Genomic DNA, 24,946 nt, shown 5'->3' on the forward strand with positions numbered 1-24,946 from the left:
ATTTGATTCACTTTATTAGGTATAATAATCCATTCTCACATTTTCTTTAGATAACATTCTGGTACTTTTCCCCCCTGCCTGATTCACTTGTGCAAGTCTCTCTGATTTGGAAACCAGGAGGAAGGAAAGATACAGTGTAATTCACCCTGACTTTTATGCAATTTTCCCCCCCAAAATGAACCCATCAAAGGCCTACCAACAACAACAAAAAAGGCATTAAAACTGCACTCCAAAGCACAAATAAGTTTAGCAGAGATCTCTGCAGCAAAGGGTCTCACTAGCCCGACTGAGTCCACTGATGATATCCCAGAATGCATAATTCCATAACTTCATGAATGCCATGGATTTCATCAATTGTACTGAGACCTGTAGCACTATTGATACTGGATTTGGGGATGTTTTCAGCCATTCAGGAAGCACCCTCTGAATTATTTTAAAAGGTAAATATTTTAATAGGTAAGTTTAAATGACTTATGCTGAATACCACCCATAGACTTATTAACAGGTTCATGCTGCACATAAATCTCCGTTTAACTCAGTGTTTGCTGTGCAGTTCAACCTCTAACAGTTTAGGTCAAATATCAAGACAAATTGTTAGTCTTCTGAAAATCAAGCCACTTATTTAAAAGTGCCCTACCTTGGATTTAGGTACTCTACTTTTAGCCACAAACTCAAGTTGGCATGTGTCCCTTGACTTATTGTGCTATTGCCCATTTAATGGCTTTTTGGCTATTCAGGAACTGTCGTACACCGTGTTTATACAGTGCCTAGCACAATGGGACTCCAATTTCAGTTGGGGTCTCTAGTTGCTACTTTAATATAAATAATAATAATACTATCAGCTTCTTGCAGAATATACACAACTCTATTAAACACGTTTTCATTATGAGAGTCTCTAGCCCCTCACCCATTTTCACTTATAAGATTAGTTGAAAATGAGTCCTGGGAAGTTGTAGCTGACAAGTTTCTATATTACAATAAAATCTCTTGCTCAGGATTGAAGCCTATTTCATGTTCTTTATGTAAACTGGTGACAGCAGAGATGTTATTGAGAGAGCATTCTTAAATCTATTTGGCAAAACAAAACCAATGAGTTACTCATTAAACTGCCAGTTGCAGGGAATTGGGGAGCTAGATGGCTCAGGGGGGTTAGTAACAGAGCATTTCACTTCTAAATTGTTAGGTCAGACCCACCCTAGGGAGATTATACTGCAAGGTTCTCAGCTCCCTCAACAGCAGTGGGAACAGAGGGTGCTCAGTCTTTCATAGAAGATTAAGACCAACTTAAATAACAGCCAATAATTGTTGCTATTTGTTTGGTAGCCCATATAAAAAGAACTGGAAGTATCAATTCAGTCCCTCATGGGCATGTATCTTCATCACAAATTGAGTCCCTTTCATGCAGATTATTTTTTAAATGAAAACATAACACCAGTAAAATGATTTTAAAGCAGTTTCCTCTGAAAAGGACCCTGTCATGCAAATTTGCCCTGAAGTAAAAGAAAGTTATTTCAAAACGTACAGCCAATTGAAAGATTTCCAGGAGTGTTTTTCTTCTTTTTAATTCCAAAGTAACATTTTCCTTCAGTGTTCAAAGCTCATGCTAATGATACTGTGCTAATGCATGAGAGCGATAACGTGAAATTTCCAGGAAACTGACTATAATCTACAGTTCACAGATTCCAAGGCCACAAAGGACCATTGTAATAATCTAGTCTGACCTCCTCTAAAACACAGGCCATAGAACTTCCCCCAAATAATTCCTAGAGTAGAGCTTTTAGAAAAACATCCAGTCTTCATTTAAAAATTGTCAATGATAGAGAATCCACTACAACTCTTGGTACATTGTTCCAGTGGTTACCGTAATTACCCTCATTGTTAAAATGTACACCCCATTTCCAGTCTGAATCTGTCCAGCTTCAACTTCGAGCCATTGGATTGTATTATACATTTCTCTGCTAGATCAAGGAGCCCATTATCAAATATTTGTACTCCATTTGGAACCTACACACTGTAATCAATCATCACTTAACCTTCTCTTTGTTACGCTAAATAGATTGAACTCCTTGAGTCTATCACTATAAGGCATATTCTCTAAACCTTTAATCGTTCTCATGGCTCTTCTCTGAACCCTTTCCAATTTATCAACATCCTTCTTGAATTGTGGACATCAACAGTGGACACTACTCCAGCAGTCGTCACACCAGTGCCAAATACAGAGGTAACCTAACCTCTCTACTTCTACTCAAGATTGCCCTGTTTATGCATCCAAGGACTGAATTAGCCCTTTTGGCCACAGTATCGCACAGGGTGCATAGGGTCAGCTGATTATACACCACAACTCCCAATGTTATTTTCATTATTACTGCTTCCCAGGATACAGTTCCCCCATCCTGTAAGTATGGCCTGCATTCTCCATTCATAGATGTATACATTTATCAGTATTAAAACACATATTGTTTGTTTGCACCCAGCTCAATGAAAATAACTAGTTCATTTTCATCCTCCACATGGAGAAACTCAAAAAGTAAACAATAGCATAAATTGTGACAAGTAAATTAGATTATAAAAATGACTTCAGTTTTCCTCATCTAAATTCCAGATATGTTATTTATAACACAGGTTAAAAATTGTTTTAAAATTAATTTAAGCCTGATCTTCAGAATATTATTGCCACTAATACATTTTAAATATTTACTGATAATTAGGGGTTTGATACTACATTTACTTGCCATTATTTATTTATTATGTATTTATAGGAGCAATCCTGTTACGGTAAGATTTTCAAAGGCACAAATGGCAGTTAACTCCCATTAAAAGTTGTGTGTTTGAAAATATACTTTGTTGAATTGCATGAGTAGGCATTGCAGGATTTATCATCGTGTTTGTACGAAGGGAAGTCAGACAAGTATTTTGTGGGATATGTTTTAGTACCACCATTTATATGCCTGCTACCAATTATGATCAAACAACCACAAAAGGATGACAAGTGCTAGTAAGCATAGTATTGGTTTCTCGGTGAAGTGTTGAATAAGACAGTGAAACGGATGTGATATGTACACTAACAGATTATGGTTTATAAACCAGCATAAATGGAGACCTGTTTTATGCAAATATTAAATTAAGCACCCATTTTACCTGAAAATCCTACTGTCTGTCATGGCAGAGGTATAAATACTAAATTAGAAACTTCCTCGCTTTGCCCAAAACCCAATATGATTGAATGAGGATGAAACCTTGATTCACAATATGGAGTTGAAAAGTGGGCTTTGCTGTTTCTTTAACACAGTCCCTGGAGCATGTTAATGTGGGCAGTGTCAGTACGTAAGTTACAGGATGGAGGTAAATTTTTAGCACAGTGAGAACATATAATGGTAAAACTGCTGTTAATAATTAAAGTGCTTGTCTGTCAATTTCCCTCTGCAACAAACTCAAGGTTATTTCTTTATGTCTGTCTGACTTAGAGCCCAATTATACAAGGTTGTAAGGCCAATATTAATGAAATTTAAATGAAACAGTGGCAGAATGCAACTTTGCTGTCTGACACAAAAAGGACATTTTACTGCTCAAATCTGCACTGGTAATTTTATTCATGAGAGTAGTTCCATTCAAGATGCTGAATACAGTTATGGCTATGGACAAACCAATATCATTGGTGGCTGCTGAGTTAAATATCAAACTCATTGCTAATAAATCCAAGGGGAAAAAAGACATTTTAACTAATCCTCAAAGTATGGGAGGCAAAGGTTCAAAAACAAAACACCAAACCAGGTACATATTTTCTACTGGCAATTTCACATGCAGTAAGGGACATCAAAATCTGAACTATGGGGTAGTTGTAATGTAGCGAGTCAAAACATTGTGGCTTTGGCCCATCTTAATGAATAAAATGAATGGTCTTGGAATTCCAAATATCACCAGCAACAAACTACCAAAGGAGTGTTCTCTCTGACTGTCTTTTCAGATGATGGCACAGAGACCTCAACTAGACACAAAATTTCTGAATTTGGGTGCCAAAAGCTAGACCCATATTTAGGCACTCAAAGACAAGATCTGATTTCAGAAGTGCTGCGTACCCACAACTCTCATTTAAGTTGGTTCGAAATGCAGGTATTCAGAACCTTTAAAAATCAGGCCACTCCTGAACCAGAAGGTAACCAGATTTGAAAAATTTGGCCTATATATTATACACAGTATCTGCAGTAAGTGAAATGAAAATTTGTTCTTGGCTAATTAACGAAGTTTCCCGAAGAAATTCTTAGAAGCTTCTTTCTTAAATTAGTGATACTATATCTACCAATTTCACAATGAATTCACAAACTGATATATTGAAATCTAGGTCTAGGAAGTTCTCACAAAAACAGGCAAATGCACACGCTGTGGCATGAAACTAGTCAAACAGAGGGACCTTTGCTTTTTACCTCTCTCTGAAATACAGAGCAGGGTTCATTCACTAGGATCAGCTGATTGAGGCCCCGACACCAAGCTTCCTGCGAATATTGGGGAATGGAGTCTTTGGGTATGCCTACTCTACAAGCACCGTGGTGGCGCTGCTACAGTGATGGAAGGGGTTTTTCCATTGCTGTAGTAATCCACCCCCTCGAGAAGCGTAGCTAGGTTGACAGAAGAATTCTTCCGTCGACCTAACAGTGTCTATACCAGGTCTTATTTGGATTAACTACGTCTCTCAGGGGTGTTAATTTTTCACACCCCTGAGTAGTGTAGCTAGGATGGCCTAAGTTTTTAGATGTAAACCAGGTCTCAGTTTCTGAATGCACCGTTTGGACAGAAGGCTGGCTCTTTGTTGTTGACTACAATGTAAAGTATTCAATGAGCATAAAACTCACACACTTCTCTTATGTCAGCAAACGATTTTAAAATGTACCTGCAAGCAAATGGCCAAATCCCTCTGAGTTCACAAACCAATTCATTAATTCAAAGGGTCTCAATTCAAGACTAGACTTTGTGAACATGTTCATTGAATGTAACATATAGAAACTAATCTTGCCTTATTAATGATTACCTGAGGAGCTGCAAGTGGTGTACAATATTAAAACTGATGTAGAAGTTTAACATTTATAATAGATGTGAGGCACGGAAAATCCTGTGAAATTGTCTGATAAGGTGCTGCAAACTTTAATTGGCAATCTGTGTGTCACAGCTCCATCTAGTGATAAAGACTAATATCACACTGTACGGAGTGGAAACTTCCGGTATCACAAGGAAGCAACAAAGGGTAAATATGGCCTCTTTTTAAAATATAGTTGATGTGCGGTGTGCCCTTCATATTTATTAGGTTTTCATATTGGTGCCCATCATTTCAATTAGTGCCTAGCACCTACTTCAAAAGTAAACCAGGGTATGGCAATCTTCAGCATGTATTGATATAAAACTCATTGACTGGATGAACTAATTTAAAGTCTTACTTTAACAAAATTGTATAACAGCAAGAATTAAGTAAATAACTCAGCAGGGTTATTTCTTTTTTTAAGCACCCTCAGACAATGCACTATAGCCTTTCAGTGAACTGATTTTCATAGGTTGGTTGTAGGTTTTGTTGTTTGTTTTTTGTGGTTCTAAGAAATGGTTTTCCAATTTTACTTTCTTTTTCATTGATTTTGAATCTTAGAGCCTGCAGAGTAATAAAAAGCACAAAGTGCAGCTGAAAAAGGGAGTAAATACAGTAGTTTACAAATGCATCCTAAATTAAGAGGAAATAAGGTAATTAATTACCTGTTGCTTCAAATTTAGAATAATATGTTTACAGAAGTTAATACATGAAGCAAGCACTGCATCTGGAGAACTGATAAAAACAAGTTGTTGAACTCTGTCACAGGATGGTCAGCAGGAACAACAGCCCAGTTCCTGGTTTTAGGTCCCATGACTAGCTCATCCCTCTTAAAAAGGACCATATCAAAAAACTAACCGTTGTAATGAAATTTTTGGCACTACAAACAGCAGAATCGATGTCCATAATACTTAATTCGCTGTATACTTTGCATGATATCCTTTTCAATAAACCAGATTACTGCCATACGCTGTATACCAGTAACTGATTATAGACCTAGGTGGTGATTTACACCTAATTTTTAAGTCATTATTAACATATAAAAAATGAGAAAATAAGAAATCTTATTCATGACAATTTCCACAGCTCACTTTCTAATTCCACTTTATTTACTCTGCAAAGAACCAGGATCTCACAGGCCTCTAGCCAGTGACATCATATATACCACTGCAGAATGTCTAGTTAAGTCTAATTAATGAAGGCTTCGAGATTTTTTTTTTTTTAACTAGATAACTGCAGGATAAAATCATAGGAAAATGGTTAAAATATAATTTAGCTCAAGATGGGGGAAGGGAGCTAGGAATGATTTAAAACAGTGGCGCTGCAGGATTCATTTTGGGACATGAAACATGCTTGAGCACTCATTTTTATTCCTTGGGAATATGAATAAGTGAAGCTTTGCCATTTAAATTCCTACCTGCTGTCTCTTGTTCATAAGGACTGAATATAAAATACAGAGTGGTTACTTACCTTGTGGTAGCTGTGGTTCTTTGAGATATCTGCACACGTGGATCCCAGTCATGGTGTGTGGTGGCCCCAGTGCAATAGCTTGGAACATTTTCACTAGTAGTGTCCAGTAGAGGTCATGCTTGTTCTCAAGTCTTCATGATCCGCCTCCTAAGGGCACAAAAAGCAGTGACTGCAACTGCCACTCAGTTCCTTCACCACCGAGAATCCATTGTGTAAGACTCCGAATTGCAAGAAGGAAAGTGGGCCATGGGAGCAACATGTCCAGACTTCTCAAAGAACCACAGTTACTATGAGGTAAGTAACCACTTTTTCTTCTTTAAGTACTGCACAAGTGCATCCCAGTCATAGTGATTAGCTAGCAGTCACCCTAAACTGAGATGGTGCGAAGAGTTGAGAAGAGACTGCAAAACCTCCCTTCCAAAATGGGCAACCAATCGAGAAGCATTCATTAACAAATAATGCTTTGTAAATTTATGAGCTGAAGTTCTGGTAGCTGCTCTGCAAACCTCCAGTATTGGCTCTGAACTTAGATATGCAACCAATGTTGCTTGTGAATGAATTAGAATGTTTAAAGGACTTATTAATATCATATACGGTCCTAATACAATCAGATGCCCATTTTGAAAGCTTTTGAGATGAAATAGCCATCCCTTTAGATTTATTTCTATAAGCAATAAAAAGTCTTGAAGTCTTACAAAAAGATTTTGTTTTATCCAGATAGTATAACAATGATCATTTGACATTCAAGGTACATATGTAATTTAACTTCAACTGAGATGAATGAGGTCGTGGAAGACTGGAAAAATAATAAACTGATATGAAAGTGCAATAATACTTTTGTAATGAAGGACAGATGATGTCTCAGTCACCCTCTCTATATGAAAAGCCTTGTAAGGAGGGTTTATAATTAATGCTTGTAGTTCACTTATTCTACTTGCTGAGGCAATAGCCACCAAAAATGACACTTTCATTGCCAAAATTAATGAATTGGGAAGCTTGCTAGAGATTCAAAAGGGAGTTCCATTAGAGAAGAAAGCACTAGATTTAAATCCCATGTTGGAGCAATCTTTCTTCCAGGACTAACTCCTCGAACTAAGCCCCTCAGAAATCTGCTCACTGATGAGAGAAAATTGAAACCCCTTCCACTGGTGGATGAAATGCTGAAATCACTGCCAAATCACTTTAACTGAAGCAACAGATAGACCCAAGTGCTTTAAATGTAATAAGTAATCCAAGATTATTGGAATAGAACACACCAAGAAGGTATGTGATCCTTAGATATGCCCAGAATAAAAGACACGTCACTTGCAGAATATGTTATTTCCTGCTCTGAAGTTAGATATTCTGTAGTGCTGAAGAACATTATCTAACAAGGACATCCAGAAACCATCCAAACAATGAGATGTAGTGACACTGGATCTGAGTGTAGGAGTAGTCTGTGATTTTGCGATGATATGTCATTCTGAATCAGCAGCATGGCAAATTGTTGATTGGACACTATTAGAAGATCAGAGAACAAGAACTGATAAGGCCAATTAGGAGCTATCAGTATAACCCAAGCTTTTTCTTTCCTTATCTTCCTTAACACCCTTGGAATTAAAGGAAAAGTAGGGAAGGCATACATCAAATGGTGTGACCAGCAAATTGTGAAAGTGTCTGCTATGGATCCCAGACTCTTTCCTGCTCAATAACAAAATAGACACTTTTTGTTCTGATTCAAAGCAAACGGGTCTATTTAGGGAAACCCCCACTTTTGGAAGATTTGGTCCAGTAATTAATCTTTTAATTCCCATTCATGGAACAAGGTCACTTTTCTGCCTAGTGAGTCTGCTAAACCATTGCTCTTCCCTGAAAGATGAAGAGTTGTCAGACTGATACAATTCTGGATACACCATTCCCATATAGAACATAGAAGGTCTGATCTTGCACCTCTCTGCCTGTTCATACGGTATGGATAGGCACTTGGTGAACATCCTCAGAGCAGATGAAATCCCAAAGGGCAGTACTTGGAATTCATAATTATTTGCTAAAGCCACAAACTGAAGATAATTCTTATGTGCAGAATGTGTCGACACATGAAAATACGCTTCCTGCACGTTGAGGGTCATGAACAAATCCATGGGATCTAGAGCGTGAATAACTGAAGCAAGAGTTACCATACAAGACTTGGCATGCCAAATGTATTTGTTTGGATTCCCAAAATCTAAGATCGGACACCAACCTCCTTTATTTTTTTATATGAGAAAAACAGAAGCCCTTTTCCACAAATTCTTCAGGTACCAATTCTATCAACCTGTCCTAGGTTGATTAGGTGTTCTAATTCTTGATGTACTCTTGTGAGAAAAGGGATCAGTTATGGGTGGGAGGCAGAGACTGAAACTGAATGACATAACCATCTTTGAGAAGTTGAAGGGCCCATTGATCTGTGATTATTCCAATCCAAATCTCTTGGGAAAAGAAAAAGCAGAATCAAAAAGGAGGGAGGAATAGGTATTGCTCCTTGTAGATTAGTCCAAGATCCTCAACCATCACATCAAATCTGATGTCTCTGTCCTGGTTGTGAGGTTACCAAAGAGGATGATGGAATTCATCTTCTCTTTTGATATCTTAATCTCTTCTTGGATTGGTGAGAAGACCTTTGCTGGTAAAAGTATGAGGAAGTTTAGTATATCTTGAGGAGGAAGAACGTGGACAACACTGTTTCTTCCTAAATGCAGGTATATAAACCTAGAGATCTAAAAGTGGATCTTAAATCTTTTCATGAACTCAAGGTCTCATCTGTTTTAGTACTAAACAAGCTCAATCCATCAAACGGCAAATCTTCAGTGGTTGTCTGTACCTCCCTGTACCAATCTGATGAAGAAAACCATGATGCACATCTCATAACGATAGCTTTAGCCGTTGAACAGACACCAGTATCATTTGCATCCAGAGCAGCTTGAAGAGATATTTTAGAAATCAACTCGCCTCCATAAATTGATCTGAACTCATCTCTAATTTCTGTAGGTAACTTGTCCTTAAAGTCAGATGTTTGTTCTATTGTAGATAATCCTATTTAGATAGCATAGCTTGATAATTAGTTATTCTAACTTGCAGACAGGCTGATGAATAAATTTTCCTTCCAAAAGTGTCTATTCTGTTTGGTTCTCTCTCTTTGGGAGTTGACTTTCCCAATTGTTTCGACTCTTCATTTGCAGGAGTAACAACCAACGAAGATGGAGATGGACGAGTATAAAAATACTCAAAACCTTTGGACGGTACTTGATATCTACAATCAGCATTTTTGAAGTAGCTGAAATCAAGGAAGTAATCTAAAGCTGTTTTTCTATTCTAAAATTCCTCTCTGATAGGAAGAGCAACTATTTTGAGATGCTGGTTGTAAAGTATCAAAAGTTTATGCCTTTTCCTGTGCCATTTCTTATAGCGTTTCCCCTTCTGCACTTCAATAATTCCTGAAACGTTTTAAATTTATCAATTGTCAGAGGCACAGTAGATGAAATAGTCTCCTCAGGTGAAGAAAAAGAAGAAGAATGTGGACATCCACCTTAATCTTCCTGGTGAACCGTTAACTCTCCATCACTAGAATGATGCTGTTCCTCTGTTTCCATAAACTGAACAGGAAATGATGTGACACTTGAAAAATTGAATTAGGTGACTTACACGTATACGGCATTTACTGTGGGGGAACTTACCCTGGATGCTGCAGATATTGCTACCACAGAGACCAATATGGCCAAGGTTGTTGACCATGTGGTAAGACACATTCATCCAATTTGGGGGACACCAAGGAGAGTAATTAGAATTTAAACCCTTACATTCATAAAAAAGCTCCTTTGTGTTATCTTTTCTGTTTTTATTTTCTTTTTGCTGGCTTCTTAGGTGGAGGGCTCCCACTGGAATCTGATGAGAATCCTTCAATTGATAGGACAATAGGAGATTTTAAAATTTGAGTAGGACCTCTACTCACAATCCTACTGTTCTGCTGATGAAGAGAAATCTTTCACAGGTATTTTTGATTTTTCATGGAGAGGAGATTTAGATGGTGCAAAACTTGAAGATTTTAACAATGGTAAACCAGGCTCTGGAGTTATTCTGATATCCAAGGAAGATGTAAACAAATCTTTTGGTGCTGTGGAATCCCCTTCAAAAGACATCTGAGTTGAGGAAGCCTGTCTCAGTTATCTGCTTTGAAGGCTCTGAAATGCTGAAACTGCCCGTGCCGAGTGAGAGAGGTAATATCTTTTATTGGACCAACTTCTGTTGGAGAGAGAGACAAACTTTTGAACTACACAGAGCTCTTCTCATCTCTCTGACGACAGAAGTTGGTCTAATAAAAGATATTCCCTTACCCACCTTCTCTCTCTCTAATATCTAACATGGCTACAATTATACTGCAACATGCCGAGTGAGAAGCTCTCATCCAAACCAGTGCTGCTAAAGACAGTGCCAGGGCAGACTGGAATTGATGCACTGGTGCTAAGAAGGATGGTTTCGGTAAGTCCTGAGTCATGGTTTTAGGACTTTCATCTCTATGTGCTCTGGCACTGATTTCCTCTGTGCTGACTTCATTGAGTCCTTTTAGGACAACTTTCTCCTGCCAGGCACCAGAGATAGAGAAGAGTCATAACAGATTTAGTCTCTCACTTTTTGGACAGCAGGGATTTCTGACTGCTCCAAAATAATTTGCAAAGCCTCTCTAGGTCTTTCTGTTGCTCTTGAGCTCGGTGTCACATCTCTGGTGAATTGATCATAGACAGATTGTGTCGGTAAAGAGCAACTTCCTCAGCATTGTCTTGGCTTAGGATCGGACAGTGCCCTCATGTACTTTTCCATGAGAAAGAACTTTCACCTGGACTGTCACTCTTTCTGTGTGAGCATCTTAGAAGATTTACAGATCACACGCTTAGCGACAACATGGTCTTCACCTATGCAATAAAGACACTTACCATGAGTGTCCGTTGAGGAATGGCACTCCCTCCCCCCACAGAGAGGGGCATAATTTAAAGCCTGGGGAATCTCAGTTCTGCCATATCTCAACTAAAATCCTAATACACTAATTAAAAACAGAAATAAAGTTAAGATGTAACTCTCTTTTAAAAAAAAAAAAAAAAGAGGTAACATTAAGGTTAAGTCTACACTATGAACTAGGAGTGTGATTTCCTTGCTTGTGTACACATACTTGTGCTAGCTCTTGTCAAGATAGCACAAGTATAAATAGCAGAGTGGCTGCAGCAGCACAAGTAGTGGCAGCGGAGGCATGGCTTAGCTGTGCTGAGTATGTACTCACCCGTTTCAGGTGGGTTAATACTTGGAACAGCTAAGCCAAGCCTCTGCTGCCACTACTTGTACTACTGCGGTTACGCTGCATGTGTACATAAGCAGGGGAATATCACACTTATCTTGTAGTGTAAAGGCAGCCTAACACTGTTGAACACTAAAGCTACAATAAATAAAAACTAACTATCCAAATTAACTAAATAAAACGGGGACACTATTGTTGTCTGGCTGTTCTGCCTAGGTCCATCCAAAGGCACTGAGCGGTGGTTGGCGTCACTGCGCTCTTTGTACTCTTGGGACAAGGAGCGCAAGGTTGTAAGGAGTGTGACCCCTACTGGACACTAAGAGTAAAAGTGAACTACTGCGCTGGGTCATGTATTGTTTTCATTCTTCCTCTCTTTGCGTATGAAAAGTTTGCAGTAGAATAGTAACCACTTTATCTTCAGTAGCATAGCAGTAGCGGCAACTGCAACGTGACCTGCAACACTAGCCACGGAAAAATAAGAGAGAAAGAAGGTTCGTGGAAGCTGTGTCCCAAAAACAAAGAAAAGTTTAATTTGGAACATGCACAGAAAACAGCAATCAACCCAACAAATATGACCACCTATATTTGTATGCTGCTGTCCTGTTGGTTTTTTAAAAAAAAAGTCATGTGAGTTAAAACTGGACATTCTAGCAACATCGTCATAGCCTTAACTAGGCCATTTTTCATTCATTGCTAGCTGTTATTTTTCTGTCACCACGTAATATGAATCCATAGCTCTGGCTATCATCTAAAAAGTGGAAAAGTAAAGCTAAGTGTGGGAGGAAGTGCAGGATGATTGCATAATCTTATAAAAATCGCACAGTCCCAATAAAATCCATTAAAGTCCTACTTTTTAAGTGGTATAATCATATACACCATCGGCACGGGGAGAGCAAACTTAATAAATATTGAGCTAAACTTTCCTGCAATAACTAATTTGAAACTCATTTTTCCTAAGGATTATATTACATGCAATACACATCGTTATAGCAAGAGGAACAATGCTTTTTATTTTCATTCAGATTTTTTTTTAAAAAACAACTCCCATCCCTGATAGGTTGGGTGATCTTTGGCAAACAACAACTATGGGCCAAGACTTTTAAAGATACTTTGGCAACTAAAGATGCAGATAGGTGCCTAGTGGGATTTTCAAAAGTGCCCATTTAGCCCCATTAGGAGTTAGATATCTAGGTGTTTTTGAAAATCCCACTAGGTGCTTATCTGCATATTTAGGTGCCAGAGTATCTTTAAAAGTCTTGAAAAGTCTGGCCCAGAGTGGTTAAGTTATTTGTCAAGGATCATACAATCAGTCAGCAGCAGGGCTGGGAATAAAACTCAGGAGTCCTGGGTCCATGTCCAGTAGATTACCTTGTCTCATTAGATAGGTTATATAGAAAGGTGGTGTGTTTTGCTGTTAGTGACAAATAAAATCAGAGTTAATTTGTTTGTCTATCTTTTCATATTATTTTAGAGACTCTATTTTTTTTCACTGCACAGATATGCTTGATCTTAAGTGAGTAGCAAGAAATGTACCATCCTTTATCAATCTGAATGTCTTTACTTCCCTGAATATCTAGTGGCATTAGTCATACTTGGTGGGACCTTGATGTCACCTTCTCTTCAGGGTTTTCTCTATTCCCTGGTGATTTAGTTTGGTTCTGTTGGAGTTTCTGGTGTGGCCTTTGGCTATTATGTTTATCAAGAAGGAAAGCTGTACCTTCTACTGTTCATGAATTTAACATTGATCAGTCACATCTAACTATTCTTATTTCCATCTTTGTGATATTAATGCAAGATGTAGCACCAATTGCACATAATAGAGCAGACACCATTTTCACTGTGGCATAAAACATTTATCACAGGTAACTGTGTTGTGCTAGTTAGTCTCCATGAATTTAATAGCCTTGCTCGCTCTTGTTCCGCCTCTGCTTTTTGGATTTTTCTCCTCATCACTTGAAGCACTGCTGAGGCGACATAGTGCCATCAGTTGCACTTAACTCTCCTCAGCCTCAAATAGAGCTGCTCTTTCATTGACAGAATGTTCGAAATTTGTGCTGCACGTTAGAAATGAAAAGAGATGCTACTCTGCTCATTACTGCTGTGGCACAGAGATTGACTCCAAGACCTAAGAGGCCCTTTTCCACCTCAGTTTGCACCTCTAATTTTATGATTCCACTTATAAGGAAAGCAAATATTTAACTTCTGTTACCGGACCACCTCAGCCTACCACTGGTGATATTGGACTTCAGTAATGTTAAAGGTGTGTGTGTACACACACACACACACACACACACACACACACTCAGATATGGACACAAGATGCATATGTATTACTTAACTGTGCTGTTCTATAAAGAGTGCATGGGCTTTTATAGCACTAAAGACATTGGATCATAAACTCTGTAGATTTCTTGTGTGTTTTACTGTCAGTTTTTTCCCCCTTTTCTTTTAGTTTTATTCTGAGAGCATGCCTCTTGGTGCATTTTCTCTTCAGACGGTCATCATTTATCTTGGTCTTCTCAGTGCACTTACTAATATATCCACCCTGCATTTCAGGACATACATGCAGCCAGAGCTAGCCATGTAGGTTCCATGCCCCAAAGGTCTCAGCACGGGCGGCCTGGTGACGACAACCCAGTAGTCCATTTCTTCAAGAACATCGTAAGTTTCCCCTTCCCTTCATGTTCTCTGGCAGAGTTAAATGTAATTTGAGATTCAATGGCAGCTAAACAGTACCTGAAGATTATCCATTTTGTTGCAATTGAGACTGTAGATAAAATGTTCTGTCTGTGCCTTTGAGGGAATAATTATATTTTGATATCAGAATTATTTTACTTTGATATTACAACTTCTAGTTTTGTGTAGCAAAATTTTTTTGGATGGAAGTGGGTGAGTCTTCCATTAATGTGCTGAAATTCCAACATTAATCACTGATGCTATTAAACAGCTTTACCCTTTGCACATTTTTTATTTGCCTTTCTTGAAGTAAGGCACATTCAAATTTTTGTTGTTTAAAAAAGGTCAGTGGTGCTCAAGGCATAGTCCATTTAAAATAGCACTTACTAGATGTAATAAATTAATTCTATTTTAAGAGAGAAGCTAGACTCAGGCATTTCTTTTCAAGGCCTAAACAAAAAAAGCCCAGATTTGATTCCTTATCTGAGTGATGTTATTTGAGGAGAAGGATTTTCTTCAGCTTTGAACCTGGATATCTTCATACTAATATGAAAAAAAAAAAAAAAAACCCCACACACAAAATCAGAGAAACAACTACAGAGCTGTATCTCCCTCAAACATTCTACGAAATGGTATCCCTAAGTACTGTGCAAAGATATCATCAAAAACTTTGCTGCCTGAGCCTAATAATTCTTTAAAGCACTTCAGAATGCTTCCCACTAGAAAGAAGTTGCCTCAAATGTATCACAGCTGTGAAATGATCACTGGCACCACAGATAATCCCTTTTCCCTTCTTCATCCTCTTTGGGTACGTCTACACTTACTTCTTGGTTCGGCAGCAGGCAATCAATCTTCTGGGATCGATTTATCGCTTCTTGTCTAGACGCGATAAATCGATCCCGGAAGTGCTCGCCATCGACGCCGGTACTCCAGCTCGGCGAGAGGAGTACGCGGCATCGACGGGGGAGCCTGCCTGCCGCATCTGGACCCGCGGTAAGTTCGGACTAAGGTACTTCGAATTCAGCTACGTTATTAACGTAGCTGAATTTGCGTACCTTAGTCCAAAGTGGGGGGTTAGTGTGGACCAGGCCTTTGAAGCAGACCTTTCCAGCTGCTGAGGCCCAAATGTGGGACAAAGACCCAAAAGACAGACATGAGAAAGATAATAGTGCAAGAAACCTTAAACAGCATAGGCAAATGGATTTGGATTAATACTATTTCTATTAATATCAGCTTCACCAGATCAACATTCCTGATGTCAATATTTTCAGTCATGTACCACCAATGTGTTGCAGGATGGAGACAAATTCGTACCTAAAATGAGGAACATATAGTGCATGCACTTAAAAAGTTCATTCCAGTCCTAAACATATTATTGGATCTAAGATATTTTTCATTTTTTATGATGGGAAATGCCCCTAAAACTGGAATTAACTTTTAAAAATATGTCCACTGTATATTCTATTGAGAAAGCTGAAAAGTATTCTTACAACAATGTGAAGGTAGATGAAATCAGACATTATCTAAATTATAGGATGAAGAGCAAACCTTTGATGGTTGTACTGGATCTATTGCTGCTGCTGTTTTATAATTTTTTTCTATTGCTCTGTAGGTGTCACCTAGGACACCACCCCCAGAGCAGGCAAAGGTAAGTGTATTCCCCAAGATCCCATCTAATTATTGTGGTTAAATATGTACCTGTTCATCTGGCCATTTTAGTTTACCCAGTGTTTAGAACAGGGAAGTAGGAGTCAGGAGACCTGGGCTCTATTCCCGATTTTAACACTGACTTGCTGCGTGACCACAGGTTAGCCATCTGTAAAATGGCAATAATACTGCTTGCCCACTGATCTAAAGCATGTTGAGATTCTTTCATGAAAGCTGATAATTAAATGTAAAATATTATTCATAATATTTTAAAACATATTCTTCAGCCAAACCCTGAGAATGTCTATAAGTAGCTGGTGAAATTACAAGAAGATCCATGTGGTTAACTGTAAGTAAATTGAGTTGTTAAACCCCAAAGCTGGTCAAATAATTTTTGCAAATAATTCTAATTGTGAATTTTGTCTTTTTTCCATTCAAATAATCATTTAAGAAACTTTTTGTGTTATTTAATTAACTTTATAGATCAAATAATATAAATTGTGAATGTTGGTTTTAATTTAATAGAATGACTGTTCACAAATGTATGCGTCTATTATTTGACCAGCTCTGTTCGCTGTTTCTCTTTTTTCTTTTCTCTCTCACGTATCTTGAATATCCTTTGTTTCATGGTGATCATCATATCACTGTTTCTGTTTCTTACATATGCAGGGGAGAGGATTATCCCTCGCCAGATTTAGCTGGGTAGGTGATGAATGTGCTTTCATTCACAGCCATTTTGGTCTACCAAGGCCAAAGTCTATCTTTCACCATTGCCTTTCAAGCCGCTGCAGCAACTTGACATTCATGTTTCAGTCTTGATTTTGGTGTTTGTTTTGCTTTATTCCTTTTGATCCACTTTCCCTCTCCTATACAGCAGTTTGTTTATGGTCGTAATTTTGTTGCTTGCTCTTATGCAGAAGCTTGTCAACCTTACAGTGATATAATCTCTTTTGCTTTAGCACAAATGGAGCACGTCTGCTGCATGGCAAAACTACCTCTTTTCCTTTAAGGCTCCTGGAAGACTTAACTGCTTTGTCTTTTCTTTTTGCGGGGAGGGGAAGAATTGGGGATAGGGTTGAAAGAGCTGGGGAACTTTTTACATAAGCCTGATTTTTCTATATGCTAATATTGTCTCTGGTATGTACATTTCTGTCATATGTTTTTGCAGTCCCTTTTAAAAAGAAGAGATCAATATTACTGCTTATTATATAGGCTCTTTCTACAGTTATGTTTTAAAACATGGACAGTGTTGAGTAGCAGAGAAACACAGTTATCTCACAGCTAACTAAATCCTATTTTCTGCTTCACTACAGCTTTCATTACACACATGGGCAGATTACTATAGTGGTATATTAAAGCTTCTAAAATGCAAAAGGTTTCTATCAGTATAGTTATTTCATAGAACACAAAAGTTATTTTGTCAAAATCAGAGGTTTTGTGTTCTTTGTGCTGATGACATGGGAGAAATCATTTAACCAATGGGATGGCCGAAGATTCTAATGTGTGAATTCTTAAAATCACACTGTCAAGAATTTTCTCTAAGGTTTTTCTTATTTATTTTTGAAATTCTCCATAAGGCTTAAATCCTGGAGCTAATACTCAAATAACACTCCCCTTGAAGTCAGTAATATATGGGAATTTTGAAGGACTAAGTTTTGGTTTCGGAAAGCCCAATCCTCAGTTTCCACCTACAATGTAAGAAGGTGAATGGGAGTGAAGGGCATTCAACACTTGGCAACATCAGGCTCAATATTTGTAACAGCCTATTAAAAGATTGGGGGAAAAAAACAGTTCTTTTGCTAATTACTTTGCCCTCCATTTGACAAACAATTTATACAGTTTTTTATTTTTTATTTTATTGCTTCTGTTCTTGTAGTAGGAACAAAATCTTGAAAGAGGCTGAGCATCAGGTGAAAGTGTGCTCAGTCCTTTCACAAGAAGGTCCTATCTAACTCAAGTGTTGGTGATATTCTTCACCACACAGAATTGGGCCCACTGCGATAGGACTGGTGGGGTCAGCAGAAACATTAATAGCTTTGGCAACACAGCCGTGGACTTCCCAGCTGTTGGGTATGGCATTCTCTCTCAAACATTAAATCTAGATTTGGCAGTGGCTCTGTTTGCATGACTCCCATTGAAGCCAATGCAAGTTCTGAAGGGCTGCATCATCAGGTTCACACAGTGAAGCAATTGGGAGCTGAGAGTGTTAAATGATTGCAGAATTGAATCCAGAGCAGGCCCAATCTATTGAGATGGAGTGGCATTTTGCCACTAACTTCAATGCAAGCATGATCAAGCCCAATGACTTCTGGGAAACTGCTGCTATAGAATATGGGATTTAATAAAAGTTAAAAGATTTAGAAACGAAGGATGTTCCCTGCCAGGTTTACAACAATTTAAAACTAGGTCATCTTGGCAGTATATCTTATACACAAATAAGTTCAGATAGTCATTTCTACCTTCTTTATTAACATGATCGATAGCTGTAATATTGTATCTGAACAGATCTGTGAATGTATTTATTCTACTTTATTGTTTAACAACAAAAGGCTATCTCAATGGATCAAATACAAATTTGGCTCTTAGAACAGAGAGAAAAATCAAGGAAGCAGGATTCCACATCAACTTCACTCGTGCTTTGTGAATGAATTAGGGATGCAAAATTGCCAACACACTCTCACTGTCCTTTGATTATCTGTCTCTTGCCTTTCAACTATCTTTTAGACAGAACTTGCTACTTCCTTTGCTCCAGAACAGTTTTTCTCAAATTATAAGGTTGGCCCCCTTGGGGAGGCTTCAACCTCTTTCAGAAGATGTACACTGAAAAGAGGGAAGAGGGTATTCTTTTTTCCATTTCTTATAGGAATTATTACTGAGGAGTCAGAAAAAGCAGACCTGTTTGTTGAAGGGCAACTGGGTAGTTCAGGAGACAGGATAACAAATTAGGACTTTTTTTTACTCCTGTGCTACTCGTCTGATTCCAGGTTGACTCCGAAAATCTTTACCATTTGGCAGCTGTGTGATTACCTTGTGAACTGATTTGATGGTCTCTTAATGGATACATTTTCTCATCACATTTGGCAGCAGCACAGTATTGATAGTCTCCATAAACAGGCCAGTGAGTGATTAGGCATGGACACTGAATTACACGGTAGCTTGCACCTGGAGGGATCTAGTGCCTAGACTTTCAATCTGGTAACTTTAATAAGCATTAAATTCATTAAAATAGTAATTAAAAAAAATCCAAGCTTACAGTTCTATTTCTGCAGAGCCTAAAGTGGAAATTACTCAGCAAAAAAGTAAATTTAGTATGCTGACCCTGTCTGTGTTTGAATTAGACCACCAAAATCACAACTTGTTAAAAATGTTTTCAACAAGAGGTTGGTGGGAGGTGTCTATCCCTAGTTGTGTAAGGGTACAATGTTTGAGAAACTCTGCTCTAGTACTCCTCTTCCTCCTCAGGCAGTTACTTTGTAATAAAACAAAATGACTTTCACAAGCAACTTTTTTTCCACCAGTGATCTTAGTACTTAAGTGTAAGTGTTTGAAAAGCTCTTGAAAATGTAATGTATACTTTTAGGAGAAATTCAGCTGCATGTAAAATCTCCATGTTGATCAAGAGATTTTTGTTCTTCCTACCCTTTTGTGCTATTCGGTATAATTTTCTAAAAGGAATAAAACATTTTTAAGTCAATAGGTTTCTTTTTCAAGACTCACAGTTGCAGTTACTATTCTTCCTTTTTCATTTTCCATTCACATTATGCATTTGACGAACAACTATCCTGTTCTGATTATTGATTTCTCTGTTACAGACCAAAGTTTGGGACTCAGATTTGCACGTTGTTCACTATTTAGAATTTTTTTCCTCCCACACTTTCAACTACTTGACTAATTTGAAAGCATTACATTCCAGCAGTCACAAATGAAGGTAACTGGTGTGAACAACACACCTGAGATATCTGTGATCTCTCTTCTAGGGAGGTGAAGGACACAAGCCAGGGTATGGAGGAAGTGGCAAATTCTCCGAGCATAAATCTGCTTATAAGGGACATAAGGGATCATACCATGATGGCCAGGGCACTCTTTCCAAAATCTTTAAACTGGTAAAGTACAAGTAAACTTACAATAAGTGAAAAATTGAGCCTACAAAAAAAGCATAAATGCCTCTCTAGATCAATCTATTTAATATCAGTCACATTCAAATATTCTTGAGTAAAACTTGTCTTGAGTTACAAATAAAATTGAGCAGATACTATGTTTGTATGAAACCAAGTTGTGCTTGACATTGTTTTATATACCACATTCACAACTGAAGTACAATAGAAATGTAAAAAGCAACAGAGGGTCCTGTGGCACCTTTAAGACTAACAGAAGTATTGGAGCATAAGCTTTCGTGGGTGATGAAGTGGGCATTCACCCACGAAAGCTTATGCTCCAATACTTCTGTTAGTCTTAAAGGTGCCACAGGACCCTCTGTTGCTTTTTACAGATTCAGACTAACACGGCTACCCCTCTGATACTTGTCTCTAACAAACATTCGGAATAAAAATAAAAAGGCAGTGTATGGCCAAATAGTTTCCAAAGAAGGGCAGGGGGAAAAAAGAAATGAAAATCAACTGATTATTACATTCATATCTAAACAAAAAATAATATGAAGTCTTCATTTTTGTTCCTCTAAGGCCAGACACAGTGATTTCCCACTATTAGTGTTGTGTTCTCAGTAAATAATGCAATCAGCAGTGAGGCTACTTTCAAGATGGAAAGTAGAAGAATGAATCATTTCCATCTCTAGCATATCCTCCAAGAACAGACACAGCAGCACTTTCACCAGCAGTCATAATTGATATAAGCCTACATAAGGCAATACAGAGATAAATATGTCTGCTTTAGTGCGAGACAGTACATAGATGTGTGGCACTATGAAGAGAAGTTTTAATCCCTCAGTGGTACATGATCGTTTTTGACTTGGAAGGAGCTTTAAGAAAAGTAATGAGGTTCTATACATGTCTAGGGAAAGCCAAAAGAAGAATTCACTGTTGGAGTCTGATTTTCATATTGGCCCCAATGTCTTTCCCCCCCGCCCCACACACACACTTGTGTCATCACTTGCATAAGAACTGAAGATACAGTTAAGATTTTGTTATTCCCTTTCCTGTTAATTTTTTGTTGTTTTCTAATTATATGCAAAATGGGCCAGATAGTCAACCTTCAACCTCATCCTTCCACAAACTTGTACTTATACTTTACAGGTGCTACCACTTGAGCTTGTCCTTTAAAAAGGCTCACAATTGTGCAATTGCAAGTGTTAATGTGGATTTTGTGGATGCAAATCCTTATACTCCAGTGTGCTCAGCTATTAGGCTATTCACAGGGTACATGCCCATGTTATAACTTTTCCAAAGAGCGTGCACCTGCAAAATGCAGGGATAGCTCCAGGTCAAGTTTCTTTTTGTCACTGTCTTTACCAGCAATCTCAATTTCCCTGGTTTCATAACGACTTCATTAAGACTCCACTCATTGGAAACAAATTGTTATTACAAAATTGCTAGCGATGGAGGTGCTTAATTAGAACAAACTCATCCTACTTGAAAATTCAATCATCAAAAGTGATCATCCCTTTGAAACAAAACTGAAATTTCAAGCATTCAATTAATTTAGTGATATAATACACAGGCTTATCCAAAGATAGTCACTAGAAGCAATGGACTCTCGATTGTACTACCAGTTTATAGTACTGGAACCTAGCTTTTTAGAATGAGAGAGAGAGAGAGAGAGAGAGAGTGTGTGTGTGTGTGTGTGTGCATATCCCCCCCCCCCAAGAGTACCATACCTTTCTAATCAAATTGATTTTATTCTTCTTTCCACAGGGAGGATCTGGTTCCCGACCTGGATCACGGTCTGGTTCTCCAGTTGCTAGACGCTGAAGTTCTAAGACGTCATTCAAGGACCATGTACTCTGCTTCATAAGATAACTGCCTAAAATTTTAATAATAATTGCAAGGATTACATAGATAGAAACAATCTGTTACTTAATGTCATTTGAGTTGTGCATGCAGTAGGATTATATAAACTTCTATTGGCAATCCCTGACCAACAGTTGAATGAATGAAACACACAAAGTAGCTTTATTTGCTATCTTCATTTTTTAAGTAAAATAACAAGATCCCCCACTTCATTCATTCTTCTTCAGGATGTCCCAACTGCATGTTAGATTTTATTTATTTTTTCTCCAAGCCCCACAAGTCTTCTGATTTTTTTTTCATTGAACACCACAATTGCAAATACAGAGCAACTGTCTTGGTTTTTGAGCACTGCCATTAAAGGATTTCTTAAACACTGCTATAAAAAACACGTGCAGAAGTTGTAAGGACTGTTTATCCGAACACTTTTTTGTTTGGGTTTATTTTTGTTTAATGTCACTTCTCTCCGAATATTTTCCTTTTCATAACAGGATTAGGCAGTCATGGAAAGGTTTAATAAACTTTGGGAGTTCAAGGTATGTGAAATGTGGGAGAGGGCAGCTGTTACAGTATCAATGAGCCGCAAAGCAATAGTAATAAGGAAATTCCTTATTTTTACAAATTGCTCATCACACCCAAACCATTAGAATTAAGTGTGGCCGAAAGAGAGAGAGAGAGAGAGAGAGAGGGGATTTCAAACTTGGGTTAGACTAATGTCTTACAACAAAAAACAAGGAACATTCCCAGAGAAGAAACATCTAAGATTGCACGTGACCACTGCATGTCACTGTTGCTCCACGCAGACACTGCTACAACAGCATTTCTTTAGCAGTTAAAGAATAAAACAAAAATAGTCTAATTTGTGAAAGAAATAAAGCCCTTCAGCATTGAGATTTCAGATAGTCCTGCACATCTCAAGTTAGAATTATTAGTAGTTTTCTTGTTACTGCAGCAGTGTTAAACTTGGTAAGCTTGTCTTATGACGAAATAGATGCCTTTAATGGCAGTGCACCAAAGCAAACTAGTAGTAAACTACTGTGAACATTTAACTGTTGCATTGTAGTTGCCTTATAGAAATTAAATCTAAATCATTAGTTAGTGTTTAACATTGATTGTTCACAAATCTACTAAAATGTATACATGTGGCAATGGTATTTCCAACCATATGTAGGAAAAAAGCTCTTCTGAATTGCACTATTTTATAACAAACTTTAATATTTTGTGAGATTACCCTCCTTAACTGATTCAGTGTTTTTTATTTTAGCATATACATTGTAGACTATATTTAATGCTAAGTTGGCACTCAGTTTCAGCCATGCTACTAACTGTCAGGAGTAGCCAATGTTAATGCCAACTGACATATACCATGTGTTGTTAATTCTATTTTGTCTCTAAATCTACTGTAGATTTAAAGCACTGTCCATTAATATGCAGTGGTGAAAGATGAGAGGGTAGGAAAACATAGAAACGAAAGAAACAGAAAAACAGCAAAATTGTTAAACACACACCTATTACATCTTCCTTATGCTATATTGTTGTCTGGCTATACTGGAAGGACAGGAGACAGTGAATATGGTTTAACCAGGCTGCAATTTTATTAGATGTCTGGGACTACCGGACAGATAAAAGCGTACAGTGCAGGTAACACCATGATCATTTCAATATTTTCCTGGGGACTTCTGCCAGCCCCCGACCCCTTTTTTTCCATCCTGGTCCCCAGCCAGTCCATTGCTGGGACCTTACCATCATCCCACTCTCAAATGAGGGTTAAGGTGGGTTATAGAGAAAGGAGGGGGTGGCTCCCTGCTGTCCCAGTCATAGGCATGCCACCCCATCCCCTCCTCCCCTCAGCCCGTTCCACTCCTTTAACAAACACCTCCTTTAAGTTGTTTATCAAGCCATTTATATGTTCACTGTATCCCTTCCCTGTGGAGTACCTGCACTGGACATCTGCCCCATACTTACATAATGAGTTGCAACATCATAGCCTAACTTCCTTCCCTACTCATCATAACAATCCCCCCCACACACACTCCCCCAACGGCCACTGCCCTCCGGAACATGTTGTGGGGGATGCAAAAATCTCCCACTCCAGTTTGGCTAATCTGGTGGTGAGGGGAAAATTCCTTCCCAGCCTCCCAAGAAAGGAGCGGCTAGTGCAGTGCCCACTGTGATCCTGACCAAACCTGCTTTTTTGCCACTTCCAAGGTTGTGAGGCTGGGTGCTCCTCCATCTGGTCCAGGGAAAAGGGTCTTCTGCTGGGCTTGCCCTTTATCAACTCCCCAGCCCTTCCAGTCTCTGAGGGAGGAGTCAGCATTGCAACACTCTGCTTTTGCAGCAGTATCTGTGCCTCTCTCCCCCACCCACACTCTAAAAGCAATATACCCCTTCCCCTGGCAAGCTGGACCACGCCCATTTCCCCCCTTAAACTGTGGTGCAGTCATTGGCTATGTGTATTTTTCTATATGTAGCTTCACTCAGATGTATACTCCACAACATAATAGTAAATTTAATTTAAATGTGTACTGTTCACAAAAGTGTAGGAATACAGCTTTTAAAAACATTCATTATTGAAATAAAATAATCAACTTGTAATGACATTTGGACCAGTTTGGTTTTTTTAAGCTTTATAGAATACTGTATGCATGTGTGTGTCTTTCTGTAAAACAACACTTTTGGTAACAGGTAAAAAATACAATAAAAAATTAAATTTAAAAATATACAATCTCTGCATGAATTATGTGAAAACTACATTGATTTTTAAAGACAGCCTTCAAATATATTTAATGAAAAGGTGTTTAAGGTGATTTCTGAAGGTAAATA

General features: G+C 38.2%; 1 protein-coding gene across 2 annotated transcripts in view; it reads left to right on the plus strand.

Moving 5' to 3' along the window:
- Nucleotides 1–24,803, plus strand: part of MBP (myelin basic protein) — a 195,511-nt gene extending 170,708 nt beyond the window's left edge. For both annotated transcript variants that reach the window (XM_024212109.2, XM_029913764.1), the window contains 5 exons: nt 14,397–14,501; nt 16,129–16,164; nt 16,833–16,865; nt 20,141–20,266; nt 22,031–24,803. In XM_024212109.2, coding sequence (XP_024067877.1) covers nt 14,397–14,501; nt 16,129–16,164; nt 16,833–16,865; nt 20,141–20,266; nt 22,031–22,087 — 357 coding nt within the window. In that variant the 3' untranslated portion in view covers nt 22,088–24,803. The remainder of the gene's footprint in view (nt 1–14,396; nt 14,502–16,128; nt 16,165–16,832; nt 16,866–20,140; nt 20,267–22,030) is intronic.
- The last annotated feature ends 143 nt before the right edge of the window (nt 24,804–24,946 follow it).

Source organism: Terrapene carolina, unplaced genomic scaffold, assembly GCF_002925995.2.
Source record: "Terrapene carolina triunguis isolate 2854851 unplaced genomic scaffold, T_m_triunguis-2.0 Scaffold58, whole genome shotgun sequence".
Lineage (NCBI taxonomy): Eukaryota > Metazoa > Chordata > Testudines > Emydidae > Terrapene > Terrapene triunguis.